The following is a 23,531-nucleotide window of genomic DNA, read 5'->3' as shown; positions in this document are numbered from 1 at the left end:
TGCGCTCTTTCAGCCACTGGCTTTTTATAAATTCTCATCATATTTTATCCTGATAAATGGCAAATAGACAAATGGACAGAAAGGGGAGAAAATCTAAACAATAAATATAATAAAATCCTGTAACGCTGTACATAAATGTGAGGAATCTTTGTATTGAAAAAAAGTGGAATTTAGTATTTCAACGGTGTTATTGAGTTTTATACAGCTTTTGGTTTTTCGCGTAAAATGAAAAGGCATCAAAGTCTCTGTGATAAAGGCGAAAGCTGCTAATTCGTAGATCACCACATCTCCTCATCACACTTAATATATATTTCTAGACTACAGCGGCGATCGAAACAGCATCATCGATTCGCAAAATCAGCAACGCTCTACGAGCAACGGTTCAAAGCTGGAATTTGATTGATTTTTCAATCAACTTGACTTATATTTTTTCAATGAAAGTCTATAAAATTTACAAAAAATCAATTGAGCCCGATTTTTGAATTTTTATTTGCTTATACAAAATGTTTTAGTGCAAAATGCAGAAAAATCAGTAAATTTGAAGAAAATCTATTATCTTGTTACATTTACAGAAATATTTTGGGTATACAGTTTAATAGATCATTTAAAATTACTTAAGTGCAAAGTGCATTTCTCCTAAAACCAATCATGGTAATACCAAGTTGATATGAAGCTCAATTATCTTGTTGAAATGTATCATTATGCGACAATAATAATAACAAACAAGTAAGAAAGTCTAAGTTCGGGCGGAGCCGAACATTAAATACCCGGCGCAATTATTAAATATATGTTTTCCACCTTTCCGAAAGCTACCGCTACACGATAAGCCGGGGTGCATAAATTTTAAGTAAATTAGCGTCCTTAAATTTTGAAATATTGAAATTTCAAGCATTTTTGAAATTTACCGTTATATGAAAAGCGGCCTCAATTTTAGTCCGATTTCAACAATTTTCAACGGTTTGCTTTTATGTGGCAAGCACAATAACCATACCGAGCTTGGTAAAAATTGCTAGAACGGTTAGCGAGATACATATATGTGATCATAAGTGGGCGGCGCCACGCCCATTTTCCAAAATTGTATCATAAGCGTATTTCTTGGTAAAAAATTATTGCAACCATCAATTTTGAATAAATTAGCTTTAATATTTACTGATTTATCGAGGATTTCGTATTTTTGCCAAAATTTTTTAATATTCGTATTTTTCGTCTAAAACTCATTGTAAATATCAATTTTGAGTGAATTATCTTCAGTAGTTACTAAAATATCGCACTTTTCGTATTTCTGAAAATTACCGTTATATGGGAGGTAGGCGTGGTTATTGTCCGATTTCGCCCATTTTCAATACCGTCCGTCCTATGCCCAAATGAAGTCCACGTACCAAGTTTCGTTAAGATATCTCAATTTTTACTAGAGTTATCGTGTGCACAGACGGACGGACGGACGTACGGACGGACGGACGGACAGACAGCCACCGCTTAATCGATTTCTCTTTTCATTCTGATCATTTATGTATACATTTGTCTATATCTATCTCGATTAGTTTTGCCTGTTACAAACAACCGTTATGTGAACAAAGTTATAATACACAAGTGCGCTCGGGAATAAAAATACTGTTAAAAAAAAACAGGGGGTCTAACCTCTATTGCGATTCGAAAAGCTAATTATTTCGATTTGATTACTTGGCTCTATGAATTTGTATTAGTTCGTGTCGCCTTTCGCATCGCATTGAGTTTCGAATCGCAATACTAAGTAGACCCCTGCGATTTCCTTTTTAATTCAAATTTGGCGTAAAATGTGGAAATCCTTTATTTATTGGTACATTCAATAGCGTTAAATAAAAAATTAACAAGATATTTGCGAATTTGAATGCACATTAGGGTGGTAAAAAAAAAAAAATTAAGTCTCTCACCCCGCACAAAGTTTTCCATGTATGGAAAAAACCCGATTTTCGTAGAAATGGTATAGAATTCACGAAAACCAATATTTTTCTGGCTCTCTTCAGGAGAGTTTCAATAATAATACACAATTGTTTATTCAACAATTTTTTAATACTAACGGTTTTTTATTGGTCCGCCATTGCATTTTTCGGGTTTTTTGGGGGTTTTTGGCGGACCTATAAATTATATTTACTATGAAAAAAATGGTTAAATAAAAAATTGGATATTATTATTGGGAATCTCCTGCATAGAAAAAGAGTTTTCCGATCGAAAAGTATTGATTTGTAAGCATTCTGTACCCTTTCTCCGAAAAGTAGTTTTTTTCCATATAAAAGACATGGAAAACTTTGAGCGACCCCTAAATATTTTTTGAGAGAGCTTAAAAATTCCGACTTTGCTTTATCACATGCATTTTTGGCCACCCTAATGTGCATTCTTATGACTTTCTTCATAATGTAAATTCATAGCTTTAACCAGAAACGAAAATTAGCCCGCATACATACAACATATGCTCTTTTACTTCACAAATAAAACTTGTAAAGACATTCTCCTTTGCCGACGAAAAAAGAGCGAGCGCAAAAAACCGCGCAAAAATTGCATAACAAATGATTACGTACTCGAAACACGATGCAAATTCAAAAAATGTCGCTCTATTCACCAAAGCTGGTAAACCACGAAAGACGATTGATAACATTTCCTCACTTACACATTTCACACGATATTTTAAAATTGTGGCCCACATGCAGTTGTCGCGCCATCAGCGGCATAATTTGCTATTTAGCATCATTAATCAACCTCAACAATGGATCCACCAACCGAACTGCTGAACAACTAAACAACTAACCAATCATTCAACACAACAACTAAACTGTTAATCATATGCAGGGCTTCGCTGTTTAGCCATTTATTGCACGCAATGGAAATGGTCTTCCGCAATTTGCATGATTTCTTTCAACACTGTCGCTGATATATTCATGTTTGTATCTAGGTATGTATGTATGTATGTATACACTTATAAATTTGTTAGTACGTACAGGGAAAAAGCGATACAATTCGAACAAAATATATAACAAAAAAAAGGCGTAGGTGGCTACCGGAGTAGTTGAAAGGCGAATTTTTTTTGCGGTTTGGCCACAAGCAGCGCTCTGAATTAGTGTGGATAGTTTATTTTGCATTTGTTAAGATTTTGTAATGCTTTGTAAATATTTTCGAGCTTTGTTAAATTTCGGTTTGTTAAATTTCGGTTTGACGCTGAAAATAGTGCCCTGCTTCCTGCTCCTTTTTGAACTACATCAAAATATATTTACATACATTTAGTACTCGTAGATACCCGGTCGGCAAAATGAGAAGCGTTTCTACATAAACGCCTTCAGGAAGGTACTTTCCAATAAGACTTTCTCTTCAAATGCTTTATAAGAAAATCTTCCATTAGCGCTGCCACGCGAAGGCAGTCGTGAAGGTGTGTTTCCAAGGCAACCAAAATCAGATAAAAGAAAAAATCACAGTAGGCGCATCGGTGTGTGTCTGCTGCAAAATTAAATTCGCACTGTTTCATTATTAATTAAAGAAAATGTTTCCCTTCTAAGCGAGGCCTGTAAACTCTGGCCATTCAATATAAAATGAAAAGGCGTAAAGAATCGAGTACGAAAGGCCTATCGTTTCAAAAGTTTCAAAACATAAGCTCCCAGAAGGTATTTTGTTTTCTAATTTTGCCAACTGGGTATATATGTACATTAGGGTGGTCCAAAAAAAAAATAAAGTCGGAATGCTCTCGCCTCGTAGGATTATTCTAGGTACATCCAATAAATATACCCCTATTTTTTGAAATATTTGAAATCAAAAAATAGATATCGCTCAAAGCTTTCCATGTATTTTATATGGCGAAAAAACGAGTTTTCGTAGAAATTCTTGAAAATCAATATTTTTCGTTCGGAAAACTCTGTTTTTCTTCAGGAGACTTCCAATAATGATACCCAATTGTTTATTAAACCATTTTTCAATACTAAAGACTTTTTATTGGTCCCTCCATTGCATTTCATGGGATTTTGGCTGACCTATAAAAAATAGTTACTATGAGAAAATGGCTAAATAAACTATTCGGTATTATTATTGGGAATATCATGAAGAGAAACAGAGTTTTCCGAAAAATATAGATTTTCAAGTATTCTATACCATTTCTACAAAAAATCTCTTTTCGTATATAATAAGCGCTTTGAGCGACCTCTAAATATTTTTTGGCTCCAAAATAAAAAATAGGGGTATATTTTTTCGGTATAGAACAATCATACAAATTCCGGCTTTACTTTTTCACATCCGTTTTTGGATCGCCCTTATGCAAATACTTATATATATCTGCACGTGTATTTACATATCTACTAATATACATACACACAGACGTATGTATGTATGTCTGTATGGCCCTGCACTTTGATGTGGATGCTGTGGCTCGTGCGAATATTAAAAATTTATTATTTTGACAATGAATTTTGTAATGCTTTTAGCTGCAGAAATTTTACTTAATCAATCAATCAAAATTTATAAATACGAACAGTGATCGTAAAAGCATTTACATACCACATACATACACACACAGCAGCAGCAGCATAGAGAAAATTTAATCAAGCATGGGGCGTTTTAAACAATCTAAATTATGTATATACATAGATTATTTTGGTTTGATTTATGTGGTTATTTTAATCGATAAAAAAAATAAAAATCCTGCATTTATGGTAGCATTTTGGTGTTGTATAAAGTTCATTTAAATTGCTCCATTTACGTAGTTCGACGAATGCATATGCAGGCTAACAATAGTAAGCTTTTTTGAGAATTAAATTTATGGATGTGTCTGGCATTAAAAAAACAGCCGCGGGTGTAATGAAGTAAATTGCGAGGAAGAAATAATCAAAACATATCCAAAAATCATTTATTCAAATATTTGGCTTACAAAATTCGGGAACCTTAAAGAGCAAATAACAAACTGACATAGATTGGAATGCTATAATCAACAGTAGTATTTGATGAAAATTGAATGCTGTGTAATCGGTCCAAGGAATTTTGGAATCGATCCATCTTGTATGCAGGCGTGGCAGTGACCTTTTCTATTGCAGTAGAACCTCCATTTTATGACCTCAGCCATGTTGTGCCGAAAAAATTGGGAAAAAATCCAATTTTATTTACAAATCGACTTCAAATCAAATTTTTTTAAGGAAACCTATAGTAGGCGAGCCCACGATGCTAAATCGGGACTTACTCGAGCGTCATTTTGACCTGGTGGATTTTGAAGATTATATGATGGGAATGAAAAAAGGTCATGTTATGTTTTTCCTTGTAAAAAATGTAAAAAAAAGAAACAGTTACATGGATTTACTCGAGCGCGTCAGATATTGATAGTGAATAAACCAAACGTGTTTCTGATGATGGAAATATGTTAATTTGCCGGTTTGCATGGTGGGGTTGGGCGTACGGAATGGTAAAAAATGGAAGACAAAAAAACTTACTCGAGCGCATCAGATATTCATAAGGGATATTATACGGGCCCGAATGAACCTCCCATTCAATAATCTGATGATCAGATGTGACGCAAGCTCGTGGCGTCTTCTTAAAGATGCAAAAAAAAATCGCCATTTGGATTACTCGAGCGCGTCAGATTTTCATACAGAAGATTCATCTCGATGCCCTGGTCGTGATAATTTCGTTTCTGAAATGCACAGTCAACCAAACATGTTTTATTGTAAACACTTATTATTTTATCCGTTATTCGACTTGGTCGTAAATTTCTTCTATATTCTTCCCATCTGTGGCAAGAAGTAATTGACAATATTTTTTTTTACAAATTAAATGAAAAGTGTGTTTTTAGAGAATTTACAAGGTATTATACCTGAATCACCTAGAATAGCCCAACAAGTTTTTCGACAAGAATTTGATCTACACAACACACAAAAACCATTTCCACTCCTCATGAATGACAAAATTTAGTTAGTAAAATTTCAAAGTTTATATTTCATTTAACACCACGAGTGCTTTGATCGCCCATGATTGCGTGATGGCGGATGGGAAGGAGTCCATCGATACCATATAAAGAGTGAGCAAGAAGGAAGTGGAGTTCCCAAATTTCTTCATGTTTAAGTAAACTTAAGGTTGCTGAATTCAAAATTATCTGAAAAATGCGTGTTTTTCTTATATACAAATTCTTGTGTCTAGTGATTTTAGCTAAGAAATGAGTAAAATTCATATACATAAGTTAAAAAAGTAATTTTTAACTGGTATTTGTTGAGCTAAAAGTTACATTTTGTGCCACTCATTTTTCTTAATACAATTTTAATCTAATACTCCTTAGATTTACGATTATTTCAATCCTAATTCAAAATATTTTGCAACTGGGATTAGAGTAATCGTAATTTTCACATTTCACTCGCAAAGTGGTATCATTTGCGAGGATTTCATCCGCTGATTTGTAGAAAAATCTGTAGTAGTTTAGAAAAACAGCAAGTGGACGCGACAATCTTTGTTAACGGTTTTCGTTACTCCGGCTTGTGGAAATCGTCAGATTATATACTTCCCATTGTCCTTCAGCCGTTTGCTTATTAATAAAAAAAATTGACCGCGCTGGAGAATGTCAAGGTAGCGTTTTTTTTTTTTTGGATGTTTGCGACCCTCCCAATCCCTTGAAATGTAATAAAATCATCAGATTATTGAAATGCACACTTTTCTGCATGTAACTGAATCACCATTCCTTAATCTAACGCGCTCGAGTAAATCCCCGAATCCCGTCTTGGGCGCCCTTACTAGAAGTTATCTTTTATATGTAGAGACGAATTCAAATTTTTCCTCACGAATTATTGAAACCTCAAAGTGAATGCAATTCAACTGATTCAAATTTTCAGTGAAATTACATGCAAGTAATTTTTAAAGAATTTTTAGAAATTTCATATCTTCTAAAATTGTCTATTGATTTTTTAGTCGGAATTAAACATTATTTTTCAAATAAGGACTAAAAGAGACGATTTTATTTTAAAATTTTTGGCATAAAAATGCTTCTAAGTAATAATAAAAAATTGGTGTAAATTTTAGTGGCAACAACAAAATACACCTAAATGTGGTTTAAGCTCTGGTGCTACAGCTGATCCTTATGCGTTGCTTGAATCTTACAATTTCAGAATTGCACTGCAAATTTTTAGGTATTTTACATTCGATAGGGGAAAATGTATGTAAAGAAGTGCATAATATGTCTTAACTGCGTCCCCTACATACATACCTACATATGTAAACATTAGTGCATGAGGGCATATTTGCTGCTAATTTGTATGGGTGTACGATCTATGTATGTAAGTACCCTGCAGGAAATGTATCCAACTATAAGCTAACTTTAAGTTTATAAGGAATGCGAAAAAAGTTACTATTATCTGTATATTTGACAAAAGCTAACTATATCTACTATAGCTACTATCTATGGCGATGGCCGCGAAATAGTCAAGGGTAACATATCAATAAGAAAAACAAAATATTTTTATTTTTATTTTTTGCTTTATTTATTTTATTACATTTCATATTTGTTTACATATTCTGCTGTAGGTGGTCCAATATTCGAACTCCGTCAGACATAACTTCTAAATGATAATATGAAATTTCGATCTTCCTTTTATTTGTCCTCAACTCGAAAAAGTATCTGCGAAGTGCAGGATATTTAAACAGAAACACGTTTAAAGAAAACAATCTCTTGCATTACTTGCCAACAAGTTTCAAGCTGCCTTTTTATACCTAACTACAAGTTATATATTTTGTAGAAACCCCGCAATAACGCTAACTATAAGTGGGTTATTGATAATTTTTTTCTGCAGGGTATGTTTGTCCATACATATGTATATACACATATGTATACATACTGAAGCATAAGCTAAGATTTACCACAGAACTTTTTGAAACTTTTTATTCACATGAACAAATATTTACTGAGCAAATGAGGGTCCCAAATGGGACATCGATGACCACTAATCTCTTAAATACTTCCAAAGCCACAATCTAGCTTTGTAAATATGTATGTACATATGTTAGTACATTAGTCGTATGCATGAACATAAAAGCATACAAAGGCGTTGGAGCACTTAAAGACCAACCAAAGGCAAAATAAAGAAACCAGCAAACAAGTTCAATGCTTTTAGGCCAAGTCTAGTTTTACTCTGAGTTCAATGGAGATGTGGGCGTACAAAAACCAAAAAAAAAACACAATAATCTTTACGCACAGCTGCACTGGTTTGCGAACAACACTCAACCACTGACATATGTATCTATATTGTAGACCATAGATGGGCACACCAATACAGTCTCATTTTGTCATGGTATTCGTGAATCGCGCTGAGTAACAGTTGCCACTTTTCTATATTGTACAAAAGTGCGTCGTTTTTTGCGCGTGTTAGAAAACGCTCTTACAAATTTATATTTAATTTGTATTATGAACATGAAACGAAAATAATAAAATATAATAAAATAATGAAGAAATAATTTCAAATAATGAATTATGAAATTAATTTTTATAAGTACATATGTACGTGCATGAAAAGTTTTTTAATTTAATTTCATTAAACTAATGTTTTAAAAAATGATAGTTTATTCAACAACAAAATTCACGAATTTAAGATTTCTAAACTGTGTATTCAACTCTTCAACTTAAACTCAGTATTCAATAAAGTATACTAAATATATTAAATTGCCGTATCGTACATACATATATACATAAAACCCATTACAAAAAACTTTAAATTGGTTTACACAGTTCGGCAGTTTGATTTTTTTACCATGACAAATAATGTCGCCTTATATTAAAAGTACGATTCCAAGTAGTCGTATTACCACATAACAAGCATTGGGCGTTATTGGCTTTTTTTAAAACCAAAGACTGTAATTGGCACTCATACGCAGCCATTTTGGGCATTGTTACATATATAGGTGGCAACAACGCGCTAAAATTACGAATAAAAATATTCAACGGCGAAGCGTGGTGTCACTCTCATGAAAACTGAAAGCAGACTGAATTGAAATTCGCTGCGTCGTTTCTGTATACGTATAAGCGCTGCGACGCAGACGCTACTCGCGAGTAGCGTTTTGCCCATCATTGTTGTAGACTAATATGACGAAATATATACATATATATTTAAATACATGTTTGTAGGCATATGAGCGTTTGCGGATATTGCGTATACGCACTAATATAAATTGAAGTGACAAAGCCGCATTTTTTTAACTGATACATATGTACGTACTGATATTTCTATGAACAACTTTGTACGTGTGTGTATGTATGTTCAAGTGTGTTATACCTCTCGTGCGTGCTTATTGTTGTCTTAAATATCAATTTGCTTTTGCTGATGACCAATTCCACTTCGTGTTGTTTAAGTTGATATTTCCTTTTTGGGACAAAGTTATGCCTTTAAAGCTCCCAACAACTGGAAGATGACGAACGCTTAATTTAAGCCCGTAAATTTTTCCCAAGTCTTAAATTTCATAAATTTATTCGGCATTCAAAAAGTTGTGCAAATAATAAGCGTGGCGACATGGTTACACCAAGTACGTTTCTACATATACCCGAGCGCACTTATGTACAAGGGTATTATAACTTTGTTCGCATAACGGTTGTTTGTAACAGCCTTGAAAGAATCGAGATAGATATAGCTAAATGTATACATAAAATGAATGGAGAAGTCCGTCGGTGCGTGTACACGATAACTGGAGTAAAAATTTAGATATCTCAACGAAGTTTGGTATATAGCTTTCCCTTTATGTTAGGTAGTTTAGAGAAAGTTGAAACGACGATATTCGATACCTGCGCCGGGTACATAAACTTCGGTTTCGGCCGAACTTTTATACTTCTTTACTTGTTGTTCTGAAATTTGTCTGCTGGAACATTGTAACGAATTTTTTTTCGTGGGTTTGCTCTTTAAATTTGTTCTTAATTTATTTGCTTTTTTGATATTTAGGCAGTGTTGCCATCTTTTGATTTTCAAAAAGCACCAAATTTTTTTGAATCAAATTTTTTATCAATCATTGTTGTATTTTAGTCCATTTAAATTTGTAGATTCTTGTATATTAAGTGCTGCCACAGCCCTGAATATTTCAAATTATTTCAGGTTTTAACTATCTCGAAGTAATTTTAGTTCAGAAAAAAAGCACTAAAAAAGGCACTAGGCACTAAATAACTTTTTATGGCGTTTTAATTTTCAAAAAGCACTAAATCCAGTGCTTAAAGCACCAAGTTGGCAACTATGTATTTAGGCTAAAAACTTGACCGTCGAAAAATAGACGTGAAATGCTCTTAGCACTGTTTTTGTATTTTTACCAAAATTCCTAAACAAAAATTAAAAAAAAAAAAATTACCAAATTTATTTCCTGTGCCGAACTAAGCATACATGCGTTTTGAAATAAGCCATTTTTTACTCTCCGCTGCTGATTTGGGCAACCTCACATGCGCGATTATGCATTATCTTGAAACGCGTTTTTGTAGTTTAACCCTTTGTCTATCGGCCGGGTTCAATGTAACGAACGAGATTTTATTATGTTCCCATATCAATGTCTGATCCTTTTGAGCTCCGTAACTCCTTTACTTTGCTCATTTTCCTGGAATTCTCCTAAGATGCACATCTGTGAGGTAGTTAGCTCCATTTTAGGAGAGGGGGATCACGGGACCTCTATTTTTTCACCCCAAAATGAATGGGTCGATTATGAAAAGCAACACACTGAAAAAATATGATGTCCATGCAGTTGGCAAGACAAAAAAAGGTGTTCTTAGTAGCTTATTCAATAGTTCTGGAGATAACTTTATCGAATTTTCCAAGCAAACTTCGAACGCAAACACTGCCGGCGAGCCTAAAAAAGTTCCCAATTATGGAAGTCTCAAAACTTTGCGAAATTGTATTTATTCCCTGTGGAAATGTAATGTTATGTGAATTCTGTTACAATTCTTCAAAGATTGAAAATTGCCATGAATTCCTAATAAACGTAAATATTCAAAGTGTTGTTCAAATGAGTTTATAGCTTATCGGCAATATACTCGTAGCTTAAATCATATAAACGAAAAACATACATACATTAATTATCATTGTTGCACTGAAATCGGCATAGATTTTTGTCCCAAAATAATAATAATTAATTGCCAGAGAGGGGGAAGGCCATTCGAAGAGCTCGCTTCGCTTGCTTTTTTGTGGAAGTTAATTCATGACATAACTTCGATGAAGTTTTCCTGAAAGTTTCGGTTTGAATTAACTTCCATGGAAGTTAAGACGGTTACCGGCTTTTTAAGGCTTTAGCGGAACCAAAACCATTTAATCTCTTTGATGTTTAATTTGTGTGAAAATAAAGGGGTTTCGAAGCTTTACCTACAAATTACCAAAGTGTATGCCTTCTCTAATTTGACTGTTTCTTCTTAGCACTAGTCAATTTGTTTTCATTTGACTTTTACAAAGTTGCAAAGATGCATAATCATTTCACATTCGATAGGGAAATGATTCAAATCAGTGCGACACTAATGGTACTCGCCCACAGATAAGCAAACTTGTGTCAAGAGAGAGCACTCAAATTGCCAAGCATATGTACATACATACATACACATATTCAGGCACGATTTCACACATTATACCCACGTTTTTATACATGTACTCGTCGTATATACATAGGTACATTAGACTGCATCACTCTCCATACAAAAAAAAAAACATTGGTACTGCTTTTCCATTGGAATTATAAAATCTATTATATTTTAAGACGTCCACCAAAATATTTCGGAAAAATATTAAGATTTAAGCGAGCTGGACCAATTTGAAAATACCTCCAAAAATGGAAATTCTTATGAATAAAAATAAATTCTTAAAGATGTTTTTTGAAAAAATCCCTCAAATGACAAAATGGTTTAAGCTTAAAAAATGTACATAAAAACAATAAAAAAAAATATTTTTTGAACGGAATCGTAATAACGAGATCTTTGACGCTGTTTTTAATCTGTTTTGTCATCTGAGTGGAAGGAATTTTTTCAAAAAGTTCTTTAAGAAACTATTTTTATTTATAAAAAAAACTCCATTTTTAGAGATATTTTCAAATCGGTCCAGCTCGCTTAAATCTTAATATTTTTCCGAAATATTTTGGTGGACGTTTTAGAATATAATAGATTTTGTAATCCCGGCGGAAAACCCGCAACTTTTTTTTGTGATACAGTCTAATGTACATGCATACCTACTCATAGACAAAAAATAAATATATGTGTACTTATGCACACATCACAAGCTCCAAATTAGTGAGACATAGGTTCATATACTTAGTTGAATGGAATTTCGAATCGCAGATTAATGACCTCGCCATCGAATTAAAGTGTAGTTCTGAGGATTGCTTGATTTCCTAGCAACCGGAAGTCAATGGGATTTGAGGAATATATGAATAAAAGGAATTCATTTGGTTGAAAGAGATGCACAAGAACAATTGAGAATGCGATGAATTGATAAGGTCTGAAAACACCGCCAACAGTAATTTGAACAAGAATAGTTAAGTTAATAAGTACAGGATAAGGGAGAATATGATTATTGCAAGAAGTTTCTTAAATACATTGCAACAAAGGGATCATTAAAGTGTTTACTAATGATAACTGACTGCTGGCGCGAAAGAAGAGCATTGCGTAAAAATATGTGCCAAATAGTCTTCTGTGGATTAAAAGTATTGGTCCGTAGTTATAGTCAAAGCAAAGTCGACTCTAAAGTTAATACATATTAGCTTTTTGAAATATTTTCGATGGGTTATCTGTCAAAAAAGCAGCAACTATTTTTAAAATCGACTTTATTTTGACTATGAAAATGTAAGCGTGTGGGCGTTTATGGCCCCAGACTGTAGCTGTCGGTGGCCCTGAGAACCTTCCCAAGCATCTTTATAGCGAAAGTCTATAGATACCATCAACCTGTGTGCTGAGATTAACCTTCGAAGGGAGTATCGGTGCGAGAGGAACCTAATTTTAAGCGATATCTAGGCGGTACACAGTGTTGAAGTTGAACTTTATCTGAATTTTTTCGCTCATTTTCGAGACATTAGAATTTGTCACGAAAAAGTTCAACTTACACACTGTGCGGCGCCCAGGACTCTCTCGTCCTTCGACATAAAATACTCTGTGAAGAAAACTATCCGAAATAAAGTTCTGAAATTGATTGTATCTACCCTAGTGTGACTATCCAATTATATATTAATAAAGGCACACTTGGCCCAAGTTGCAAATATGTAAATTGATTAATTATTTCATAATTTCAGAATTTTTTCGTTCTTTGAAAAAATATCTTATTAATTATTAGAATTTTAGAGGTAGTTATTAATCTTTTATCCATTATTTATCTCCAAAACTAATGCTTATCTTTCAAATTTAGGTAATTTTAACCTTAAACTGACTTCTATGCTTACAGGAAGTTATATTAAAATTAAAAATCTTAAATTTTGTGGCACCCGACCTTCTATTAAATAGGCATAAACCTCAAATAACCATCATATTGAAATGACTTTGGGATCATTTTATTCCCTACACATATGTAGTATGCACTGTAAAGAATTTATGTCACTTTTAAAATTCGCGTCAAAAATTTCGGCTTTAACGTGTTTGCGTCGTCTGTCATCGTAGGACATTAAGGTTAAGGTAATTAAGGTTTTAAATTAAATTTCATAAACATTCGATTGGGTTCTTGGTCTGCTCATCCTAATTTAATACACGTATTAGTTCCTCAAAATAAAATAAATATATTATTAAAATAAATTATTAATCGAATATGGCGGACGAATTTATTAAACTAAATGTTTAAATTTCTGGCTTCAGATTTGTAATCAACTACGCCGTAGACCCCCTTATACACAGCTTCATTAAAATTTTATTTTTTTCAATCAGCCACCACATTGCATTCGCCATTTTCAATTTACAAAATCAGACTTCAGATTCGTAATTAGTAATTACGTACCCCAAAAAATCGCTGTGGACAATTTCATAATAATTTTATAATTTGGATCCGCCCTTTTGAATTTTCGAAATCTAACTTCAGATTCGTAATAAGCGAGCCCAAGAATCCCCTTGTACGAAGTCTCATTAAAATCGATAAATGGCTTCATATTTTCGCCACTTTTGATGAGCTGCTTGCCTATAGTTGACTGCACAAAAATTTCGGTTTTAGTTTTTTTTTATGACGTTCTCAGGTGTTTAATAAGTTCCGGAATATTCAACACCTGATATGATAACTCAGTTCAAGAGACCTCCTTTACATATCTCGTACATTCTTTGAAAATTCTTTTGGTCGTTTACATTTTATGAAGAAGTGTTTCTTTCGGAATTCAATGAAAGCTTTTCTCCCATATTTTCATTTGACATGGTTGCATTCGATGCTTTTAAATACATATATATATATATATATCTAATATATAACGGGCCCCATACGTAAAAAGTGAGTTTAAGCTCCGACTTGAGTTTCAGTACAAATCTTGAGTTTAAGCTTTTTAAGCATGAGGCCCAATATCTTTCCAGAATCTCCAGCATACTTCCTTCATTAATATGATTACATATTACTACGGAATAATTAATACATTTTCCTACAGCAAGCAAGCAGCAGTAGGTCAATAACCAATTGCTGGCGCAAACACTTTCGTGAAAAGTGTTAAATGTAAGCACACCCGAGCAAAATTTCGCGTTGCTTACATACATTCTTATTAGTGTATGCAAGTATGTATGGAAGTGTGTAGTATATGTTCATTAGGCACATGCCTTTTTTTAATTGAATATGCCTATGAAGAAAGGATGGGAAATAATGAAAAACCCACAAAAATACCGGATTGTGGTTTTTATTAAATATTTGCAAGGATTTTAAATATAAAAGTTGTTTGTTATTTTTTTATCAAAATATGGTCCATGCTTGAACCAAAACCATCTAAATCATACTTTAGATTTTTTTAACATAGCTTAGAAAATTCAACAAATTTTCATAAACGTTTTAAACTTTTTAATCTAAATTTTTAGAAAATGTTTGCAATTTCAGTTTTACACTATAGTGGGTATATGTTTATGGAAATTTCTACGTCCACCGAATTATGACTTCGATCAAAACTTAGTTTCAAAAATATTTATTTTTTCTGTATTCTGTTGACTTTTTTATATCTGTATATATTTGCATTAGGGTGGTCCTTAAATATCAAATGAAAGATTTTTTTCATTCTCACCCCAATCTCAATCGGTAATACTATGGTCTTATATATCACATATAAATTTTGGTCCAAATTGGAGACGGTTAAGGCGTGTCGATAGGGGTCAAAGGTCAGATGCTTCTAAGGAGACCTAAAAAATCAAAAAAAAAATTTCATTAATACTGAAGAGCGATACTACTATAAACGAAGATATCACATATAAATTTCGGTCCCGATGGGAGTCGGCTAAGACGTCCTCATAGGGTAAACTGAACTTTGACAATTGAATAGAAAATTTCTGCTTCTACCACTGGACAAACAAATGTTCAAAGATCAGGAAGGCCTTCCTCAATTGGTATTAAAACAAAAAAGAAATATGAAACATTCGGATATGCAAAAACCAACTGGTGTCTAAATTGGGCTGGAAAGCCTCATTTTATGTATGTATAGAAAATTCAAAGTAAGCGGAATAAAAAAAATTTAGAAACAAATTTTTGATCGCAGTAGTAATTTGTTTGACATGGAATTTTCCATATATGTACATATGTATGCATGCATATGTGTTTTTTTTTCTTAGCAAATATTTTTGTTTTCAGAATTCGCTGCGGGAACTTTTTTACTAAATTTTTACAAAAACGGTAATGCATCATTCTTCAAATGCAGGTACATACGTATATTTAATTTAAGGCAGAAATCATATGCCTAATGTATATACATACATATGTAATTGCTTAGCACTACTGTGATTTCTTAAGTGCAAACCAAACTTAGAGAAACGTCCAAACACCCACACACGCGCGCACTTGCCTCTTCAGAAGCGAGGCAGTCAGTAAAGTAAGCAAACACAGGATATTGAAATATGTAGCTGCCACGGTATTTCATAATTACCGCATGTGACACAGTTTTTCGCATAGTAAAAATAACAAACTATTCGCACACATAAAAGCGACGTATGCATACACAAATACATATGTATGTATGTATGAAGTTTCGATATTAACCCATACATAGTGCATTGAAGGAGCAAATGCTTCCGCAGGGAATATGTATAATAAAGCATGTTCTTATGTACATATGTATGAATGTTTCGTCCACGTATACATTTAAGCACATATCTGTAGACTTTTGCTAGATCAACTAAAAAGGCTTTTAAAAGTTTTGATTTTGAAGAAAAAATAATGAATTTTTTCACAAAAAAATATATAATTTCATTCGATATTTTTTAAAATGACAACTTAAACTACAGCTAAGAGCAGTTATTACTTCAAATAATGGCTGCGAACCCAACGATTTGGTGCTTTTCAGAAAAATTTCGCTAAAGTCGACTTAAGTAAGTTGTACTTGCAAATGTACACAGAAATGTTTATGTGAATACATATAAGCATTATAAGGAGCTACGTACGTGCCGGAAGCGTGAAATCCACTTCCTTAAAATCGCTGCAGTGACTTCTGTGAACTACATAGACGGTGTAAGTTGTTGTTGCAAATCACTTTTACTGCTTCCTTCTTGCTACTGCAATAATTAGTATTTCTTTTGTTTTAGTTTAGCACTTTTTAATGATGTTATTTTTTTTTTTTGGTTTTTAATTCACTTAGTTTAATTACATTCTTGTTTATTATTATTTTAATTATATATATTTTTTTAACACAAGCAATTAGTATCGATTTTGTCGTTAGAGTAAATTATTTTCTGAAATATTAATATATGACATATCTTTTATTTTTTCCTACGTTTTTATATACCATGCATACATAAAAGTATACGTATATAAGTATGTACATAAATACATCAATACTCCACACTCCCGTTTCTGTGTAATTATGCGGAAATGATTTGACGTCACACACCAAAACTCATATTTTTAAATGCACTACATTTAATTTTTGATTGGAAATTTTCGCGCAAAATAAAAATTGAGTTCGTTGGCATGTTTTGATTGATACATGTATGTTTGTATGTGGGAGTAAATAATTAACAAAAATGCCCAAAAATACGCACGAGCAGCGTTGATCGCATTAACGATTCTGCATATGGCGGGTGAGTAAGTTGGTTGTTATTCACTTACATTTGTATGTGTATGTGCTGGCATATATGCATTAGGGTGGTACACAAATGCACAGAAAAATCAGCTTTTTGGAATTTTCCAGCCGCCACAAATAAAGAATGTCGAAAATAAGAAGACCCGCATTTTTTTTTTTTTTTCAAATCGGTTAATATTAAACTGTGTCTGCGGCGCTTTTGTGTCTTCGATATCGCTGAATGGGAATAATAAAGGTTTTCGTAGAATTGCTATAAAAATATTAAGAAGAAATATTTTTTCATCGAATAAGAACATTTGCCTTCAAAAAATTGCGTGGTTACAAACCTATAATATATCACGTTTTTGTTTATAACAGATAAGATTATAGGTTATGAAAAAGTAGTTATGTAGTAAAATTTTAAATTTAAATATTCAACATAATTTTATGTGTGGAAGATCTCTGAGTATAAATAATCTTATTCGATCAACAAATATTTGTTTTTAATGACTTTGTAGCAATTCTACGAAAAAACGTATTTTTCTCATATAAAATATATGGAAAACTTCAAAGTACCTATGGCAAGATAAACTGTTAAGCGATTTCAAACTAAAAAAAAAACTTGTCCCCTTACTTTCGTCTGAAAAAAGAATTTGGACCATCCTAATGTACACAAATACATAGCTTTATGCACGGATTAACATACCACGAAAATGTCTTTAACAGAGAAAAAGCGAAGCTTAAATGATGGCAAACGTTATTTGAATAAGTAAAAAAACAGTTTTAGTTACATGGATGTAAACATATAATAAAGACGGGACTAACAATAGATATGTTAATTTTTTTGTAAAATGTAAATTATTGCAAGTTATTACATATCTCCATTATTTTTATTAAAAAAGAAAAAAAAATAAATGTTTCTGTTTTTAATTGCGTTTGTATTTTATTTTAATTATGCCCTGAAACATAAAAAAGGAATGCAACCGAAACATAACATTTAGTGCTATTACAACTATAAGGCGCCCACATATTGACAACTTTTGACGATATATTTATTTTTTTACAATTTTATTTATTTCTATAAAAAACTATAGTATAAATCCAAATCTCAAACTTTGTACAAAATGTGAAAAAATCAACAAAACTTCCTAAAATGTTTAATCAGAGTTTTTGGAAAATTTTCGAGTATGCAGTTTTATAGTCAGTTCAATTCTAATACAAAATGCAAGTTTAAGAAAACTATAAAGTACAGTGGATATTTGGGCTTTTTTGTTTTTTGATACGGTGTCATTCATTTTCTTTCATACTAAGTATGTTCGAAAATTCTTTTATGTATGCACGTTACCAAAAAAAAAAAATCGAAAAAATTCTAAACAGAAGTATGAAATTTTGGTGAAACTATGCTGTTTTTTTTTAATTTTTGAACAAAGTTTGAAACTTGGATGGAATAAGCTATACTTTCATATAAAAATTTTTCTTGAACATTTTTGAAATCGAACAAAAACCACGGGTTGGTTATATCGAGGCTTCCACTCCACCTGAAGCAAACCAGCACGGGAGTGGGCTTTAAAATTTCATTACTTTCTATTTTCAACGAATAGTTTATGTGACAATGGTTTGCCAGTAAAGTGGACTGACCAGAGCACAAATAAAATACCGCTTAGTCCACCGATCGCCCAGATCAAGCCTTTTAACACAACAAGTTTGTTCCGAAGCCTATCTACGAATTGCTAGGTTCGTGTTGGCAAGAGCATAGTGTCACCATAGCACCATAGCAACAGAAGATTCGGCACTTACCAGGGGCATTCTAGTTGTCCATATCAAATGACACTCCACACTCGGCAGACCGATAGTGGCCGTCAGGTAAGGATAGCTTCGGTGAGAGATCTACCGAGTGAATCCTATCGCCTACTTTATTGTTGCGCTAGTCTCTGAATACTGTTCTGCGCAAGAGGAATGTACATATAGGGTGGGCCAAATAAGACCTACCAATTTCACGCAGCTGGTCCATAGTTTGCTTAAGTAGCAGTGTGCGCAGTCGCTCCATCTTATTGGAACCACAAATTAGTATGCTGCTCTGCCGTTGGCCTCATTCTCGAAGTAATGGGGGCCGATAACTTTTTCAGTCATAACACCGCACCAAACAGTGCATCTAGATACATAGGTGTAACTGGTGCTGGGGTGTTGCTCTTGGATTTTGAGAGCCCCACAATCTACAGTTCTACTTGGAAATGCGCTTCATCCAACATCAAAGCATTACCTAAAAAATCAATTTGTGTGGATAATTGTGTATCCATTATGATTTTCCAAGAGATTAACTATAACGTGCAGAAAGAAAATAACAATAATATTAAAAAATAAAAAAGTTATAATGTTTAACATTGGTATGTCTTATTTGGCCCACCCTGTATAATGGAGTCACAAAAGGGATGATCTTTAGGAATGGCGTTATGCTGCAACGAAATCATTATTATTATTTTTTAAATCGAGAGAAAATCCAAAAATTTCCAGAAGTATATAAATTCGGCCGCTGTGGTGTAGTGGTAAGCAGTGCGTGCTTCCACTCCGCAGCACCTGGGTTCAAACCCTGGTCAAAGCAACATCGCAAAAATATAGAAAAAAGGTTTTTTCTTAACAGCGGTCGTCCCTCGGCAGGCAATGGCAAACCTCCGAGTGTATTTCTGCCATGAAAAACAGCTTCTCATACAAATACAATCGCCGTTCGGAGTCGGCGTAAAACTGTAGGTCCCTCCGCTTTGTGTGACAACATCAAGGCGCACGCCACAAATCGGAGGAGAAGTTCGGCCAAACACTAACATATGTGTAAGCGCCAATCTATTATATTATATAAATTTGTAATCATTGATGGGTCCATATCCCTGGGCATAGGCTTGTAAAGTACTCAACTGATTACTTCACATATAAAGCATTTAGATTTAGTCGAAGAGATTTCTATCTCGTCATCGTCGGATTCCTCTGATTCTTCCTGCTACTTGGCCTCAGCTGATGAACGGTCCCCGCCCGCAGGGGCTGCATCCCCAGCTAAGGCAGCAGAACCAACAGCGATACCTGCCAAAGCCTTAGCGAACAGCCCGTGCCAGTAGGGTTCAACTCCTTCTTCAAAGGTGTATTGATTCAGTATTTAGCTTATCGTATTACTTTAACTTAATTACATTTTTCAAATAGGTGGCAACCCGCTACAAGAATACTTTCGACGGTAAACTTTCTTAAACCTCTTTAGTTTGATACCCTTATTTTAATATTTCAATTATTTCATCAATTCAATAATTTAATGAAAATTTTTCATAAAGGTAGCAACCCTAATCAAAAATATTTTTCGCAGTAAACTGCCCTAAACCTCTTTAGTTTGATACTCATATTGCAATATTTAATTTATCTTATCAATTAAATCATATTGAAATTTTCAAACAAGTGGCAACCTTCCACAAAAATATTTTCAACTGTAAGCCTTCTTAAGTACCTTTCTTCTAGCAGTCACATTGCAATAGTTACTTTATCTTTTAAATTTACTTAAACTGCGATTCTCAAACAGGTGGCAACTCTCTAATTATTATTTTTCTATATTTTAAGTTAGACCTTTAGCAATGCATACTTATGTGAAAACTGCATTCAATTCGACGTATGTATTTGTTTTCGAATGATGCGCCTACAAACATACAGACAGACAGACAAAAATTCTATAAATTGTTGATTTGGCTTCTGTTGCTCTAATAAAAGCCGCCATATTATTTTTTTTTTAATATCTATAAAGTATAGACATATATATATATATATATATTTTTTTTTTTTCGTTTATATTTCACACTAGAGACCAGAAGCAACAACAAAATACAAGTATGTAAATGTTGTTTCGGTTCTACTGCTACCACCTGTTTCTTATGCCTTGACCTTAGCTCGCAATCGAGTACAAACATCCTTCACAATTTGTTTTTCAAATATTCGCTATTGTAAGTAGGTCCCTCTCCTTTGTGTGACAACATCAAGGCGCAGCCAAACACCCAAATATTGGGAAAGCGCCAATCTACATACTATTATTATTGAGAATAATCAATGCATTCAAGAGCCACGTTCGCTATTTAGAGCTTTCATTAGATCGGCATTCATGATACTGGAGTAAGTTTGTTTTATTTTATTGTTAAATATTTAATTTTATTCCATTTTTTACTTTCTTTTTTATTTGCAAATAATTTACTTTCTTCTGTTTGACTAAAATCACCACAATTTATATCTACGTGCCCGCATTATTTTCCACAATTTTCATTCATACATTTTTTATTTAGTTACTTTTGCTTAATTAGCCAATGCCTTCCACTGCATATGTTGCTGTTAATCTAAATGCAGCAGCCAATGCATTAGCTCATTTAAAAACAAAATGTTGCACACGCGTGTGCCACCAACAGAAGGACACTCATGTACAAGGTCTTTAGCGTTTCACATTAGCAGCTTAGATTACACTAACAACAACACGAATATTTATATAGCATGCGTGCTGGCTCCTCGTGCACGAATGTAGTAAACGCATACATACATACACATATAATTATATATGTATCAACATACGTTTATACATCGGTCGTCTCTTAGATGGTGCGTAAAACGTTAAAATCGGCTTATTTATATCTATCCGCTAGGGTTAACTTCGCGAACAGATGTGCGTGTTGCATGTTGCACGAGCCCTGAATTGCAAGTAAAACCAGGAAGAAAGCTCAAGTGGAGATAATAAGCTAGCGAGAACCGGCATCAACTTAAATGCTTTGCTTAAATAAAAATGCATACACACACTCGCACATAATTGTGGGCCTGCATACCTATGTCTGAATGTATGTATGTACATATGCACACTGCACTATATTATACATGTATGTATGTATGTATGTGCATAAAAACATGCATATCTATGTATAATTCTTTTTTTTTGGAGCACTCATTTTTGCGAAGCTAATAAATAGTTGCATTCAGCGACAATTAATTAAAAAAAAGTTTGCCGTAAAATCAACGCCCGCTGCACGGAAAACCCAAGTCAGCTAATGCAACAAAAACTCAGCAAGCATCACAACAATGTAGCGACACAACAACAACATCTTCAGTAGACTATTTTTTTTGTTTGCTTTTTTCTATTGCACAAAGAAAACTTGTAAAATATGTACTACTTCTTTCCGTTTTCATATTTTGACACCTACATTTCTCACACTCCACCTCTTCAATATTTTAACACTTACATCGCGTGTAGCAAAATGTTCGCAAATATGCAATTTTTCAATTACAAGAACAAATAAATATTGACTAAACAACACTTAATAAAAAAAATATGAAACGCGCGCGCGTGCGACATACCTGTACGAAAGCGTAGCGACACCTGCGATATCCGAAATACAACTGGCTGTAGAGTTGGCCGCACTGGTTGCTGGCGAAGTCGTTGCTGCTGTTGGCACAGTGGCATCGCGCATTGCTGTTGTCGTCGTCGATGACGACGCTGTTGCGGTGGGCGTCAGCGTTGCTGTTGACTTTGTTGCTGCTGTTAACAGTTGAGCAGCCAATGTAGCACATTCCATTGCTGGCGCTGCTGTATCGTTAGTTGATGTTGTTGTTAACTGTGTTATGGTTGCAGCTGTTCCTGCTGTTGGTTCAGCTGGTGTTATAATGATTGTTGCTTTTGTTGGTGTTGTTGTGGTTGACAGCTTTCGAGCGTCTGTTGGTCTGCCCACCACCAATGAGGGTATTGTTTCGTTTTGCAGACTTGTCAAACTCGAATTAGCTGCCTGTTCAGTTGCGGCACTGCTGTTAGTGACAGGTTCGGCAACATGTTGTGGACTCATGCTGCTATAAACCTTGGCATTTTCCCCGCACTCAGGCTTGTTGTCAGTTTGCGCGCCAATTTGATTTGGATTTGTTATTGGCGCTACAATCGCTGCTGCTTGCGGCTGAGCGGCAGTGGCTGGAGCATTAGTTGTACTCGTTGTTGTTGTTGTTGTTGCTGCTGCTGCTGCTCCACCTGCAGTCTGCTGAGTAATGTATTCTTCGGCTGCAGCTGCTCTCGTGCTTGGCAACATGGCTGCTGCGCATGCCATCGAGTCTCCCAGCTTTGTCGCATCTTTTGCCTTATTTGTTAACATTGTTGTCGTAATTGTTGATTGCTCACCCCTCTCAAGTGGCGCTACTGCTCCACCACTTGCGGTTGTTGTTGTTGCTTCATTACTCTCTCTGCTTTTATCGTCTTTTATTTTGTTCGCTCTTTCTTTGCTTATTTTGTTTTTCGACTCAGCACGCGATTCATGGCGGCGGCTTGCTTGCGGATACGGTGTTTGCTGCTGTTTTTGTTGTGGCGTTTTCGGTTGCTGCTGCTGCTGCTGCTGCTGTTGGTATTGTTCGCATTCCACTTG

At 34.1% G+C, this 23,531-nt stretch overlaps 1 protein-coding gene across 1 annotated transcript in view; it reads right to left on the bottom strand.

The window, feature by feature from the left end:
* The window catches only part of LOC118747286, a gene marked incomplete in the record, with an annotated part of 304,434 nt that overhangs the window by 159,373 nt on the left and 121,530 nt on the right, over positions 1–23,531 (bottom strand). The window contains 1 exon segment of the mRNA XM_036481289.1: positions 22,486–23,484. Coding sequence (XP_036337182.1) covers positions 22,486–23,484 — 999 coding nt within the window.

The sequence above is a fragment of the Rhagoletis pomonella genome, unplaced genomic scaffold, assembly GCF_013731165.1.
Source record: "Rhagoletis pomonella isolate Grant_MI unplaced genomic scaffold, Rhpom_1.0 Rhpom_scaffold_00011, whole genome shotgun sequence".
NCBI lineage: Eukaryota > Metazoa > Arthropoda > Insecta > Diptera > Tephritidae > Rhagoletis > Rhagoletis pomonella.
This window is presented reverse-complemented; position numbering and strand designations above follow the sequence as displayed.